This window comes from Dromiciops gliroides, chromosome 2, assembly GCF_019393635.1.
Source record: "Dromiciops gliroides isolate mDroGli1 chromosome 2, mDroGli1.pri, whole genome shotgun sequence".
In the NCBI taxonomy this organism is placed as follows: Eukaryota; Metazoa; Chordata; class Mammalia; order Microbiotheria; family Microbiotheriidae; genus Dromiciops; species Dromiciops gliroides.
This window is the reverse complement of record NC_057862.1, coordinates 393,413,856-393,427,539: the sequence shown is the minus strand read 5'-3', so window position 1 is coordinate 393,427,539 and position 13,684 is coordinate 393,413,856. Positions and strand designations below refer to the sequence as shown.

The following is a 13,684-nucleotide window of genomic DNA, read 5'->3' as shown; positions in this document are numbered from 1 at the left end:
TACTAGATGGGGGGCAGCTAGGTGGCACAGTGGATAAACCACTGACCCTGGATTCAGAAGGACCTGAGTTCCAATATGGCCTCAGAAACTTGACACTTATTAGCTGTGTGACCCTGGGCAAGTCACTTTACCCTCATTGCCCCACCCAAAAAATGTAATTGGAAAATATTTAATGAAATAAAAATGTATTAGAAAAATGTGTAAATAAAAAAGGGGAAAAAAAGGAATATACTGGATACATGATAGATTGTCCATACCAAGATTTTTTAAAATGAGAAGAGTAGGCTAAGTGAAATAGTAGTTGCTGATGTCTTCCCCTTCACTTTTGGGAAAGATGATAGAATCCAAGGTTTTTCTCCTCTTGGTACCTTCCTTACTTTTTAGATGTAAGGTAGCTTTTTAGCATCCATGCTTCTAAGCAAGAGGAGGAAAAAAAGTGACCTTTCCTTTTGACTCAGTTTTGTTCCTATGCTTTTACTCCTTTCACTTCCCTCTGTGTGCTAGCCAAACTGGCCTCTTTATTGTTGCTTACACACCACATTCCATCTCCATGAATCCGTACAGGCCTTCTCCCCTTCCTGGAAGGTAATCCCTCCTCATCTCTTCCTCTTACACGCCTTCATTTCTTTCCACTAAAGTTGCCACCACCTTCACGAAGTCATTCCTGACTACCCTTAGTGCTCTCCCCAAAAAATTGTTTTGTATTTGCTTCACATATACTTTATATCTCCTTATATGTGTCCATATAATTTCCTCTGATAGAATGTAAGGTCCCTAAGGGCAAAGACTGTTTCCTTTTTTGTCTTTGTATCTTCAGAGCTTCATACAGTGCGTGGCATATAGAAGGTGCTTAATAAATGTTTGTTGGTTTATTGTTTAATTGATGTAACAAGAGTGGGTCATAACCGATGGCTAGCCTGAATGCTGTGTCAGAACCCATGAACGTGAAAAATCCTTTGTTAACATGGAACCATGTACCCACTCTCTCATTTCCAAACCCGGATCTGTCCATTTCTGCAATTACTTGTTCCACATCAACTCCATTTATAGTCATAGTCCTTCAGCACCTAACCTAGAGAAAGGCCTCCAGCAGATGAGCTTGATACACATGAGTGTATATGGGAGGACATGGACAAACCTTGTATAAGATTAAAAGACGTGGATGAGTTGTCAACTCCCTCAACAGAAGGAGGAGGATCTATGAGATCTATGCATCTGTCAAAGTACTGAAGTGTCATTTCCTCTAATAGCTTATCAACTCACTGGTTGTAAGCCAAGAAGACTATCAGTTACATAAATATTTATAGATTATCTAAAAACTGTGATCCTTAGTACCCTCTGCCCTTAGCATACTCTGCCACCATCACTGCAGAGGTAGATGGAGCCAATGGAGCACTAAGAGTCTTTTTGTGTTTCTCTTTATTCCTGGGTTGCCATGGCCAAAGCATTCATCACATAGTGGCCATATTTTTTGTAATGAGTTTTTCCATATTTAGGTTAGTCCTTGGACAGCATGTGTAGTCTGTCACTGGCACTAAATCCTTTCCAGATTTGTAGAACCTGCTAGAGCTAGTTCCACTCACATAGTTTTCAAGAACCAAGGATCACCACCATGCTACAATGAAGAATATTGGATAGGATTTTTGTGGGGAAAGTTCTTAACATGCTACTTTTTTTTTTTTAAGTGAGGTAATTAGGGTTAAGTGACTTGCCCAGGGTCATACAGCTAGTAAGTGTTAAGTGTCTGAGGTCGGATTTGAACTCAGGTCCTAATGAATGCAGGGCTGGTGCTCTATCCACTGCACCACCTAGCGGCCCCAACATGCTACTTTTGATAAGAGAGTTGTGTATGTAACTTTTCTCTCTTTCTGAAATTTAGCCTATCATGGACATAAAACTATGGATCTTTTGCCTTGTTTTCTAAACAGGTAGCCAGTGTTTTTGGATCAAACCAATTTTTCAGTGCATCTCGTGACAAGACAGCAATATTGTGGGAATTGAATGGACATTCACAACCAATACAACGGTTTCTGGGCCATGATATGGTGGTTACTGGATTAGCTGTGAGTCCAGGTGAAGCCTATATCAATTTGTTTCTAACCTGCAAAGCTTTTCCTATGAGTGTGCTTTCCTAAATCCCATTTAAAATAATAATCTCATGAACTCCCTTCTTTTTGTTCTTTTAAAAATTTTTGTTATTTTTAATTTGTCTTAATTACATATAAAGATATTTTTTGAGTTCCAAATTTTTCTCTCATTCTCCCTCCCCTCTCAAGGCCAGTAAGCAATTTGACATGTTATATATTAAAATCATGTTAAATATATTTCCACATTAATCAGAACAAAAGGAAAAAATACAAGAAAGAACAATAACAAAAAGCAACAACAAAAGTGAAAATGGTATGCTTCAGTCTGCATTCAGACTCCATAGTTCTTTTTCTGAATGTGGAGAGCATTATCCACCATAAGTTTTTTGTCATTGTCTTGGATTATTATATTGCTGAGAAGAGTTAAGTCTGTCACAGTTGATCATCTCACAATGTTGTTCACACTGTGTACAATGTTCTGTTGGTTCTGCTCATTTCACTCAACATCAGTTATGTAGGTCTTTCCAGGTTTTTCTGAAATCCATCTGCTTATCATTTCTTATAGCACAATAGTGGTCCATTATATTCATATATCACAGTTTATTTAGCCATTCCCCAATTGATGGGTATCCCCTCAATTTCCAATTCTTTGCTACCACAAAAAGAGTAGCTATAAATATTTTGGTACATGTGGGACCTTTTCCCTTTTTTATGATCTCTTTGGGATATAGACCCAGTATAGTGGTATTGCTAGGTCAAAGGGTATGTACAGTTTTAAAGCCTTTTGGGCATGGTTCCAAATTGCTCTCCAAAATGGTTGGATCAGTCCACAGCTCTACCAACAGTGCATTAGTGTTCTAATTTTCCCACATCTTCTCCAACATTTTTCATTCTCCTTTTTTGTCACATTAGCCAATTGGATAGGTGTGAGGTGGTACCTCACAGAGTAGTTTTAATTTGCATTTCTCTAATCAATAGTGATTGAGACATTTTTTTCATATGGCTATGGGTTTTTAATTTCATCATCTGAAAACTGCCTGTTCATATCCTTTGACCATTTCTCAATTAGGGAATGACTTGTATTCTTATATATTTGATTCAGTTCTCTATATATTTTGGATATGAGGCCTTATCAGAAACACTGTAAAAATTGTTTCCCGGCCTTCATGGACTCCCTTCTTAAAACCATTTATAGATTCTTCACAAATATGTACTGGTTCTCGGGACAACACACTCTGCATGTGGGATGTAAAGACTGGAGAATGTCTTGAGAAAGCTACTATTTCAAGAAACCTGGTAAGGATTGAGTAAAAAAGCAATGTCCATAGCAGGCATTGTGGTCTAGGGGTAAGATTATACTGGATGGGAAGTCAGTAGCTTTCTGGGGCCCAGTCACAGCTCTGCTACTAACTAGCTGTGTGGTATTAATCAGATAACTTCATCTCCTTGGGCTTAATTTTCCTACTTTATCAAATGAAGGGATTGAAAACAAAAATCTCTTAAGGTCCCTTCCAGCTCTAAGAATTATGTTTCCATGATTCTGCATAGTAATAATTATTATAATAGCTGACATTTATGTAACATATTAAGATTTACAAAACACTACAAGCATTCTCATTTAATATGGTTATGCCTTGGCATTAAATGATCTCATCCTTCCTGACTTTATGAATCTGTGGTACACAGAAGACTATCCAAGGGATGTAGTTCTTGCCTTTATTTAAATAGATAGAATTGTTTTCTGATTACAGAGACCAGGTTATGAGAAAAGATCCATTTACCCTTGTTCTCTCCTTGGTAGGAAGAATTCTGTTAATTTTGAAAACTCTCATGCACCCAAACCAGCAGGGGGCCACATCAGTAATGAGAAAGGATAGAATTCTGGCTTCCCTTGTTCCCAGTGCCGACGTATTGAGTCCTCAGAGATACAGTGAGTTTGGCCATAGATTACTCCTTTGGCCTTCCAGACCTTCCTTCCACTCATCTGGGTGTGGGCTTTAGGCATTCCATTGTTTGCATTAAGGACTGCCCATAACACAGAGTCCCCAATAACATAGATCTTCAGAGGGGCTTAAATATGAAACAAACCAAGGAAAAGAGAGAAAACTACCCTGGGGACTTGAGGGGGGTTGTGAGGGGGAAGGGGAGACAGATGAGAGAAGAGAAATGGGGATTTTGCTAACAAATTAGAGTCAGATTATAATTAGTAATCATTTCTTGTATGACCTCTGGTTGCTCCCCAAAAGGTGACAAGAAAGGATTTGAAGTCAGTGAAGGAGGCTTATTGGATAGTTGATAGAAAGTCATTACAGTCTTATAAATGGCAGAGACTATATACATGTCTACTTTGTTGGTTTGTGTGTTTTTATGAAAACATAAGAAAATTTTATTTTAATGCCTGACATAATGTCTTTTTTTTTCTAACATAGTGTCTTGAAACATCTGAGCTACTTCCAATCTCTTTCTCAAATTCTGTAGGGGAAGGGGGGAAACAGAGAGAAACAAATGAGCACTTATTACATAGGAGATGCTTGATAAATGTTTATTGCTGATGATGGCTTAAAAATAAGACATGTGGGCATGAAGTGGTACAAAGTCCCTTAAAAGAACATCTTCTTGGGCAGCTAGATGGCGTAGTAGATAGAGCACCGGCCCTGGAGTCAAGAAGACCTGAGTTCAAATCCAGCCTCAGACACTTAACACTTACTAGCTGTGTGACCCTGGGCAAGTCACTTAACCCTCATTGCCCCACCAAAAAAAAAAAAAAAAGACCATCTTCTTGTTCATGGATATATGAGAGGAGGTACAAGTGTATTTTCTGTGAAACAGTGATCTGCTAGAAACTATGGAGAGATTAGGGAGTGCCTTGTGTGGGGGGGGTTATTTTGAAGTTTTTTAAAAGTTCATTTCTTTTAGGTCACTCATCTGTGCTGGATCCCCAGAGAACCCCTTCTTCTCCAGACCTCTGAGGATAAAACCATCAGGTGGGCTTGTTCATGGAGTAGGGATCTATAGAGCTTACCTTATTCATTTGGGGAATAGGGTGTCTGGGTCCGTGCTTCCGACTTGATTCTCGTTTTTCACTGTTAGCTTCATTCCTCTGCTGAACCTTCTGGTCCCTTGGAAATCCCCATGTTGAAATCAGAGGAACCATATCTGTCCCATGTACAACCCTAGCTAGCTAGGAGATCCTTCCAGTCCTAATGAACTCTGCCACTTGCCACCATGTCCCCATTTGGGAGGTGCTTGTTTGAAGTTGGTCTCCCCCACCTTCAATCACTACCTGTTCTTGCCTGATCTCTTCCTCATTTCTCCACTTAGCTGCCTGATACTTCTCTGTGATTGTATACTTAACCTCTAGATGTAGCCCTCTTTTTAACTTCTAGTCTTCTTTTTTGGGCAGCTAGGTGGAATAGAATGTCCAGTCAGGAAGACCCGAGTTTAAATCTGGCCTCAGACATTTGAGGCAAGTCACTTTACCTCCATCTGCCTCAGTTTCCTCAACTGTAAAATGGAGGTGATAATAGCACCTACTTCTCAGGGTGGTTGTAAGGATCAAATTAGATAATATTTCTGAGGTGCTTAGCACAGTTCCCAGCACATAGTAAGTACTTAATAAGTGCTTATTCATTTTCCCTGTCCATTTTGGTGCAGAGACTATCAGCACTAAGATAGATTGGAGAAAAGGTGGGGTTGGGGAGGTGTTATTTTTTAAGTGTGGAGCAAAAGCAGAATTATAATTAATAGAATTAAGGGAAGAGTCTGTATTCTATTTTGTGATGGCAGGAACTCTAGATTATGACATAGACTCTATATAGAAGGTGCTGGAAACCATGTAAGAAAATGTAATGAAAATAATCCCATGAATTGACCCCATGTGTAAGTTAGGGAATATTTGTAAATCTTCTGTATCTGATTTCCAGAAAAATGCCTAGCTCTATTAGAACAGTTTCCTTATCATGTACAAAATAGATCTCACAGTATGATTAGAGCTGGGTCACCAGCCCCAAATCACCTGGAAAAATTAAGTCATTTTATTTAAAACCTTGTCAAATAAGTCTTTGAATAGAATATTCCAGAATGTCAGCAACGGCTGTCATTTCTTCAAGCTACTGTACCGACTCTGGAAGCTTGTGGGCAGACCCATTTCTGGGAGCATTGTCTCCTAGACAACACAGGACATTCCATTCTGTTTTGGGCCTGGACAGTAAAGAGCCAGATATTTTCTGTTAGCAGATTATCTCATGTAGGATATTATATATGTTTGATCCACTTCATTTCCAACCCAATTCATTTCAGAATTTGGGACAGTCGGAGGTTGCAAGTGGCTCATAAATTTCCAGCAAAGCAACATATTCAGACCTACTGTGACATCAGTCCAGATGGTTATTACTGTGTCTCCTGTAGCAGTGGCTTTGGAGGGGAAGGCTGTGAAGCAACGGTAAGAGATTATATCAAAAAGAAGAAGGGGCAGCTAGGTAGCACAGTGAATAGAGCACTGGCCCTGGATTCAGGAGGACCTGAGTTCAAGTGCAGCCTCAGACACGTAACAGTTACTAGCTGTGTGACCCTGGGCAAGTCACTTAACCCTCATTGCCCCACCAAAAAAAAAAAGGTCACTATTGTTACCACACAACAGCCCTTTAGATAATAAAAATATGGCTTCTGTAAGCCCTTTCTTACACACAAAACATTCCTAGTTCCCTCAGCCAGTTCTCAGAGGACATGGTTGCTAAACCTTGCACCAGCTTGGTCTCACTGCTCTGAGTGTGCTTCAGGTTCTTAGTGTTCCTCCTCCTCCAACCAATCTGACACATAGGACAGTGGGGCCAGTTGCCTCCCTTGTTCTGGACGTCATGCTTCTGCACATCATCTGCATGGTGACTAGAAGACAAAGCCAACATGACCATGCCTTCAATTCATGTACTTATAGCAAAGACCCTAGTACACCCCTAAGACACCTGGTACACAGCAGCTGGAGCATTTCTCTGGACAGCAAGGCCACTGTGTGCTCACCCTAGGCTGTGGCTATCTGTTCAGAAGCAGTCTCTCCCTTAATAAGAAGAGTTTGAAGTACCCACATAAACTAAACCTACAGAATTCAGATTCCTTCTCCAGTACTTATGTGTGGTCAGTGCCTTGCGCATGGTAGGGGCTTAATAAGTATTATTCAGTAGATGGATAATTGATGGATGACTGGGTGCTTGTCCTGAGAAATAAAGAGACTAGAGGAAAATGTGTAAGGTGGTTCCTTTTTACACCTGTCATTCTGTTACAGTTGTGGGACCTAAGACAGACTAGAGGTAAAATATGTGAGTACAAAGGACATTTCCAGACAGTGACCTCCTGTGTCTTCTTGCCAAATGGGTTATCTTGGATACCAGCAATTGCCACCTCATCATATGACAGCAAGGTGAAGATTTGGAACCAAAACACTGGAGGTGAGAGACCTATGTGTTTCTCCCAAAGTGCCATCATGGTAATGATTGTTTCTTGTAAGCATTCTCCTTACACTGATTGTATGTATGCAGTGGCTTGGGTGCCTGTCCCACTAGCTGCCTACCTTCCAAGTGCTTATTAGAGGGTCACACTCAGATACTGGGACCATTCTCTCCCTCCCCCCTGGTGGAAGCAATTAGAGTGGTGTTCTGGTTATTGTCACTACTGAGCCAGTTAGCCTTCACATTTTAAATGGCTTTTATGTCTGTGCACATCAAGTTACATCCCCTACTCACATGTAAAACCTAAGACTCAAAATAACAGTCAAGAAAATTAATGGAGGCTTGGCAGATATGAGGGATTAAAATGTGAACCCCAATTCTAGAAGTTGTCGCAAATGTGCCTTCCCCTTTGCAACAAGAGCTTGGGTTTCCAGATTCTGGTAGGATCATTAATACTTCAGTGCACAAGGGAACCAAGTAGCCAGAGAGAAAACATTTCAGGGAACATAGCTACCCAAATTAATAGGGGTTAGCACACTCCGTCCTGTATGCTGAACACATACAGTTACTTAGATTCTATTTAGATAGAGATCTAAATAACTAGAAAACTTCAAATCCTATTTTTATGCAGAAATCACCCAGAATATTTGTTTTGCAGAAGTGGGAGTCAGTTTGACTCTTTTGGAGCAAAGATTTAAGGGCTGAGGCACAAGTGTGCCAGATACACTGGGAACAGCAATAACCCAGTCACAGACTGAAAGGCAGTCTTTTGTATATAGGACTTTTTTTTTAATTAATAAAGTATTTTATTTTTTTCCATTACATGTAAAGATAGTTCTCAACTTTTGTTCATACAAGCTTTCCAATTTCAGATTTTTCTCCTTCCCCTCCCCTAGACAGCTGGTAATCTGACATAGGTGTTATTTATATATATACACACACATACACACACACACATATATATATATATATATATATATGTATATGTATATACATACATTGTATATAATACTTTAAAAGTTTCTCTTCACACATTAGTTTTTTAAGCTACATAAGGATAACATTAGCACCTGTGAACTGTGAGTGTCCAGGTAGATTTATCTATTTTATGTTCATTTTGCAGTGATTATTTGTTCAAATAATCCATAGAGGGGGGCGGCTAGGTGGCACAGTGGATAAAGCACCGGCCCTGGATTCAGGAGTTCCTGAGTTCAAATCTGGCCTTAGACACTTACTGGCTGTGTGACCCTGGGCAAGTCACTTAACCCCCATTGCCCCGCCAAAAACAAAAAAAAACAAATAATCCATAGAGAATACTGGTAAAAATGCTTGGATTTATCCACAAAACTAGATTAAATGACCTTTAAGCAACTATCTCTCAGCCATTTGGAACAGGCAGGATTCATTTTCCATGATCTCTTTCAGAGACAGGCATTAAACGTCCTCTTAGTTTCCCCACAGTTGGCAGTTTATGCTACGTGTCCTTAGTAAATATGGCTTTAGTGTTTTATTTAACGTCTTTTATTCCAGATCACAAACTATTAGAGCTAGAAAGAACCTTAGAGATGAGAGAAGGAATTTGAGGCTCGATGAGATAAAATGACTTACTCCAAATCACAGTCGTTATTAGAGCCAGGACAAGAACCCAAGTCTTCTCATTCTTTCTGAGTTTCTCAGTTTGGCCCCAATGCCTGTGGTGCCCTCTGTCTACCCCCTGCCTCTTAGGCTCCTCAGGTGCCTTCAAGGCCCAGCTCAGAGTCTGCTCCCTTCCTGAAGCCTTTCTTGATTCTTTTCATCTTTCCCTCATCAAATTAGTTTGTATTTGCTCATCCCCGAGTCTATATCTGAGTAGAATATTGTCTCTTAAGTACAAGCACCATTTTGGGGGTTTGATTTGGTTTGGTTTTGCCTTTCTTTCCTCAGGACCTAGCACAACACCCCTTAGTCAAGTCAACTCCCTGTAAGCATTTACTTTGTGTCAAGCAAAGGGCTGAGAGCTCGGGATACAAAAAGGCAAAAACAGCTCCTGCCCTTAGAGAGCTCACAGTCTAATTGGGGGAAACAAACAAGATAGATACACCATAAGTTGAGGGTAATCTCAGAGAGAAGGCACTAACATTAAGGAGTCCAGAAAAACCTTCTTGCACAAATTTTAGCTGACTTGAATGAGGAAGCCAGGAGGAAGAGTTGAGGATGAGCCTTTGAGAGCTGAGTAGAGGACAGTCACATTTGAATTGATGAGGTCCTGGCTGTATTAGAGAAGAGATGTATATTTACCAGAAGTGTAACTAGAATCCATAGATTGGCTATGGAGGATGAAAGAGTGAGGAGGTGAGGGTGACATCAAAGTTTCAAGCCTGAGTGACTAGGAGCCTGGTGGTGCCCTTCACCATAATGGGGGAATTTAGGAGGGAAGGTTTTGGGGGAAAGATAATGATTTCAGTTTTGGGAGCCAATGAGATTACCAAGTGAAATAAGCTAGCAGGACAGAGCTCTTGAGGACCTCCAAGATTGAACAGGCACGTCCTGATAATGATCCAGCAAAGGATACTGAGAAGGAGCAGCTGGACAGGTAGGAGAAGAACAATGATAAAGTAGTATCAGGAAAATCTAGAGAGAAGAGTATCAAGGAGAAGAGAGGGACCCACAGTGTCTAAGGCCAAAGGGAGATCAGGAAGGATGAAGACTGAAAAAAGGCCATTGGATTTAGCATTTAAGAGACCATTCATAGCTTTGAAGAAAGCTGTCTCAATCAGATGATGAGGCCAGAAGTCAGATTGCAAAGAGTTAAAAAAGAAAGTGAGAGGAAAGGAAGTAGAGGCACCAATTGTAGACAGCCTTCTCAAGGAATTTAGCCATGAAAAGAAGACATAGAAGATGATAGATGTCAGGGATGAACAAATCCAGTGAGAATTTTTTGAGGATGAGGAAAACATGGACATTATTTGTAGGCAACAGAGAAGCAATCAGTCAACAGACAGTGGGTTGACAGAAGGGGTAATCTTCTGGAGAAAACAGGATACAGTAGGATCATTTGTACACACCGAGGGATTTGCCTTGGCAAGAAGAGGCTGCCTTGTGAGGGGAGATGGTGGCAGAAGGCATCTGAATGATATGAACAGGAGAGAAGAGAGAGCTGCTGGTAAATGGCCCCAATGTTTTAGTGAAATATGAGGCAAAGTTCTCAGCTGAGAGGGGGAGGGGAGGAAACCATGGGAGTTTTGAGGAGGGATGAAAAGGTCTGGAAGAGCCAGTGTGGAGAGTGGCTTGATTAGGGAGGCATAGCAGGGTTGTTTTGCTGCAGTGAGGGTCAGGGTGAGGTGATAACTTTGTAGTGATTTTCTCCAGCTACATTCAGCATGAGAGCAGATAGTGGAAGTAATCCAAGGCTGAGCTTGGCAAGACATGATTGATGACTGGATGAGAGAACGAGGGACAAGAGCATGGTCTAGAGTTGAACTAGATTCACCAAGGAGTTGAGATACAAGGCTGGGAGGAGAGTGGGTAGCTAGTATACGATAGATAGCTAGAGGGGATTGCAGGTCAGAGAGGACAAAGAGCAGGCTAGGGATCGGGAGGCAGAGGGAAAGGTAGTGTAACAAAAAATTAGTAGATAAAGGAATTTTGTGGCTCATGAACAAGGAAGGGGAACATCTGTGGGGTAATGGCAGGATGACCTATGGCTATGACCATCTCTGTGTGAGGCTGAAGTGGGCTGGAGAAGTAGATCATGGGAAACAGGCTGAGGAATTGAGTGACCATGTTTGAGGAGGTATCAGCATGTATGTTAAAGTGCCCTGGTGTGAAGGCAGGAGTTGGAGTGGAGGGAAAGAGTGAGCCATGAACAGAACTCCTTGAGGAAGGGAGGAGGGTGTTCTGCAGATTGCTGAGTAACAACCATCAAAGTCTTGAATGAGAGCAGCTACTTAATAAATGTTTGTCGAATTGAACGCAAGTTGAATAAAATGTTTTATGGAACCTACTTCATAAGATTGTTGTGAATTTTAAGGGAAGTAGTATCTTTAAAGTGCTTTTCAGTTCATAAGGCACTATTGTACTATGCTGTAGCGTATCACACGGCACCCTGCACACCTCGTGAGAGGTGGTGTAACATGGTGGGTGGAGGGCTAGTCTCAGTGCCAGGGTCCATAACGACTTCTGACACACAGCGGCACCTCCCAGTTCTCCAGACAACCCTCTTCGACTGTCGATTATTAGGAAGGGCGCCTACGCCTACATTGTTTGCTCACATTTCCAAAGAAACTAATAGCTGCTTCTTCTTTCCAGCCTGCCTTTTTACCCTCCCTCTGGATGGATCTGGTCCTTTGGCTTCCTTGGCCATCTGTGACACCTCTTCCCTACTTTGTGCAAGTTTCAACTCTGGAATTCACTTACTCAGGATCAATAACAGCAAAGGGCTGCAGATTCAGGAAGCAGCCAAGTTTTGATGCCCTATCACCATCCTTTGTAAAGGGACCTCAGGCAAAAACAAATCCTGGAACTTCCTCTCTCAGTGTAAGCTTTTTTTCAGTTGTGTATATGCCATTCAGGAGGGCCTAAGGAACACATTTAGAAATGATACACCAATGTTAGCACAGAGGTTGAAACAAATCCATTGCTTCAAAAACAAGATTATTTCATTTAATTTAGAAATACATGTCAGCTATGAAGTTCTTAAGCTGAACTTCATCTAAACATATTCTGATTTTAATTTAACTCTTTGCCTCACCATCCAAAAGTAAATGTATTCCTCAAAATGTGCCCACCTTGGTTGTGATAGGTCGATAGGGACTGGGTGAAGAGATTACCTCTGCTGATGCCAGTCAACACCTTCTGTGAAACTTAGCATCTTAGAGAGCTGTCCAGAGGTTAATTGACTTGTCCGGGGTCACACAGCCAGGATGGGTCAGAGGTGGGATGAAATCAGGGCTTCCTGACTTGGAGGTCAGCCTACAGGCAGAATTAGGAAGAAACAAATAAACATCGTAAGAGCTAAGGTGGAGCCAGGTGAAAATGTATCTAGATCCCATAAGACTCTATTCTGTGTCCCAACCAGTGTTTTATCCTCAGTGGAGATAAGTCCTGACTTTTTGGGCCCATGCTTCTTCCCTTCTCCTTTGACGCTGACCCCATTCTTGCCAGGTCTCCTGGGCCCATGGCAACCAGGATAGAGAATAGAAGAAGGACTAAAAAGTATGACTATTTTGGTGAGTTCCCAACTCAAGAAGTAAACTAGGAAATAGCAATGAAATAACTAGTCAGAGTAGTGGATTTGAGGAGTAGACTGGCAATTACCTTATTAGAGGATTTTAATCTTAGATTCCCCCATGCAGCAGAACTTCCAGAATAGAAATGTAACCTATACAGACTGAGCATACTACAAATAGGGCCTACTCCACAGAGTTGATACCCATTTTGTATCTGAAATTCTCATAAAAACATTCACCAGCCGGGGTTGTTTTTGGGTCCTGGGATTACTGGATCTTTGTATAGAGTTCTGTCTCCTCTCTTTTTTGCCATTCGTAGCCATAGTATTAGGTTACCTTATTCTTAACAAGTCACAGAAGCCAAATGGTACAGAAGCTTAGGTGGCAAAGATCAGTAAGTATAAAAAGGAAAATTGAACCAGAGATTGGAACAGAGAGGAATCATGTGCTCTTTTTTTTGTTTGTTTGTTTAAATTCTCAGCTTAATATGTATCAAGTAAAATGAGCGTTTCCTTACGTAAAGTAGGACAGAACAAAAGGGGATCATACATGAAACTAAAAATCTCATATATGTTGCTTACTTTTCTTTTAAGTATTTCTTAAAGCTTTGCTGCTGTTTGCTTTTGTACTTCCTTTTTTTCTGTACATTTGGGGGGGGGGACGGGACGACAGTGAGGGTTAAGTGACTTGCCCAGGGTCACACAGCTAGTGTCAAGTGTCTGAAGCCGAATTTGAACTCAGGTCCTCCTGAATCCAGGGCTAGTGCTTTATCCACTGCATCACCTAGCTGCCCTCTTCTGTACATTTTTTTTTAAATGCTAAAAAAAAAAAATTAAAAAAAATGCTTCAATTTTTAAAAATGCTTCAATTACCTCTTTTCTTTCTTTTCTTTTTCTTTTTTTTCTTTTTTTTTCTTTTTTTTGGGCAATCCTATTGCTACCCTCCTCTT

At 40.8% G+C, this 13,684-nt stretch overlaps 1 protein-coding gene across 5 annotated transcripts in view; it reads left to right on the top strand.

The window, feature by feature from the left end:
• The window catches only part of WDR31 (WD repeat domain 31), a 28,307-nt gene extending 14,912 nt beyond the window's left edge, over positions 1-13,395 (top strand). For 4 of the 5 annotated variants that reach the window (XM_043985314.1, XM_043985315.1, XM_043985316.1 and 1 more), the window contains 6 exons: positions 1,929-2,073; positions 3,283-3,383; positions 5,004-5,071; positions 6,387-6,528; positions 7,366-7,528; positions 11,816-13,395. In XM_043985314.1, coding sequence (XP_043841249.1) covers positions 1,929-2,073; positions 3,283-3,383; positions 5,004-5,071; positions 6,387-6,528; positions 7,366-7,528; positions 11,816-11,976 — 780 coding nt within the window. In that variant the 3' untranslated portion in view covers positions 11,977-13,395. The remainder of the gene's footprint in view (positions 1-1,928; positions 2,074-3,282; positions 3,384-5,003; positions 5,072-6,386; positions 6,529-7,365; positions 7,529-11,815) is intronic. The other variant, XM_043985313.1, reaches the window with a different exon arrangement.
• Positions 13,396-13,684: the final 289 nt, after the last annotated feature.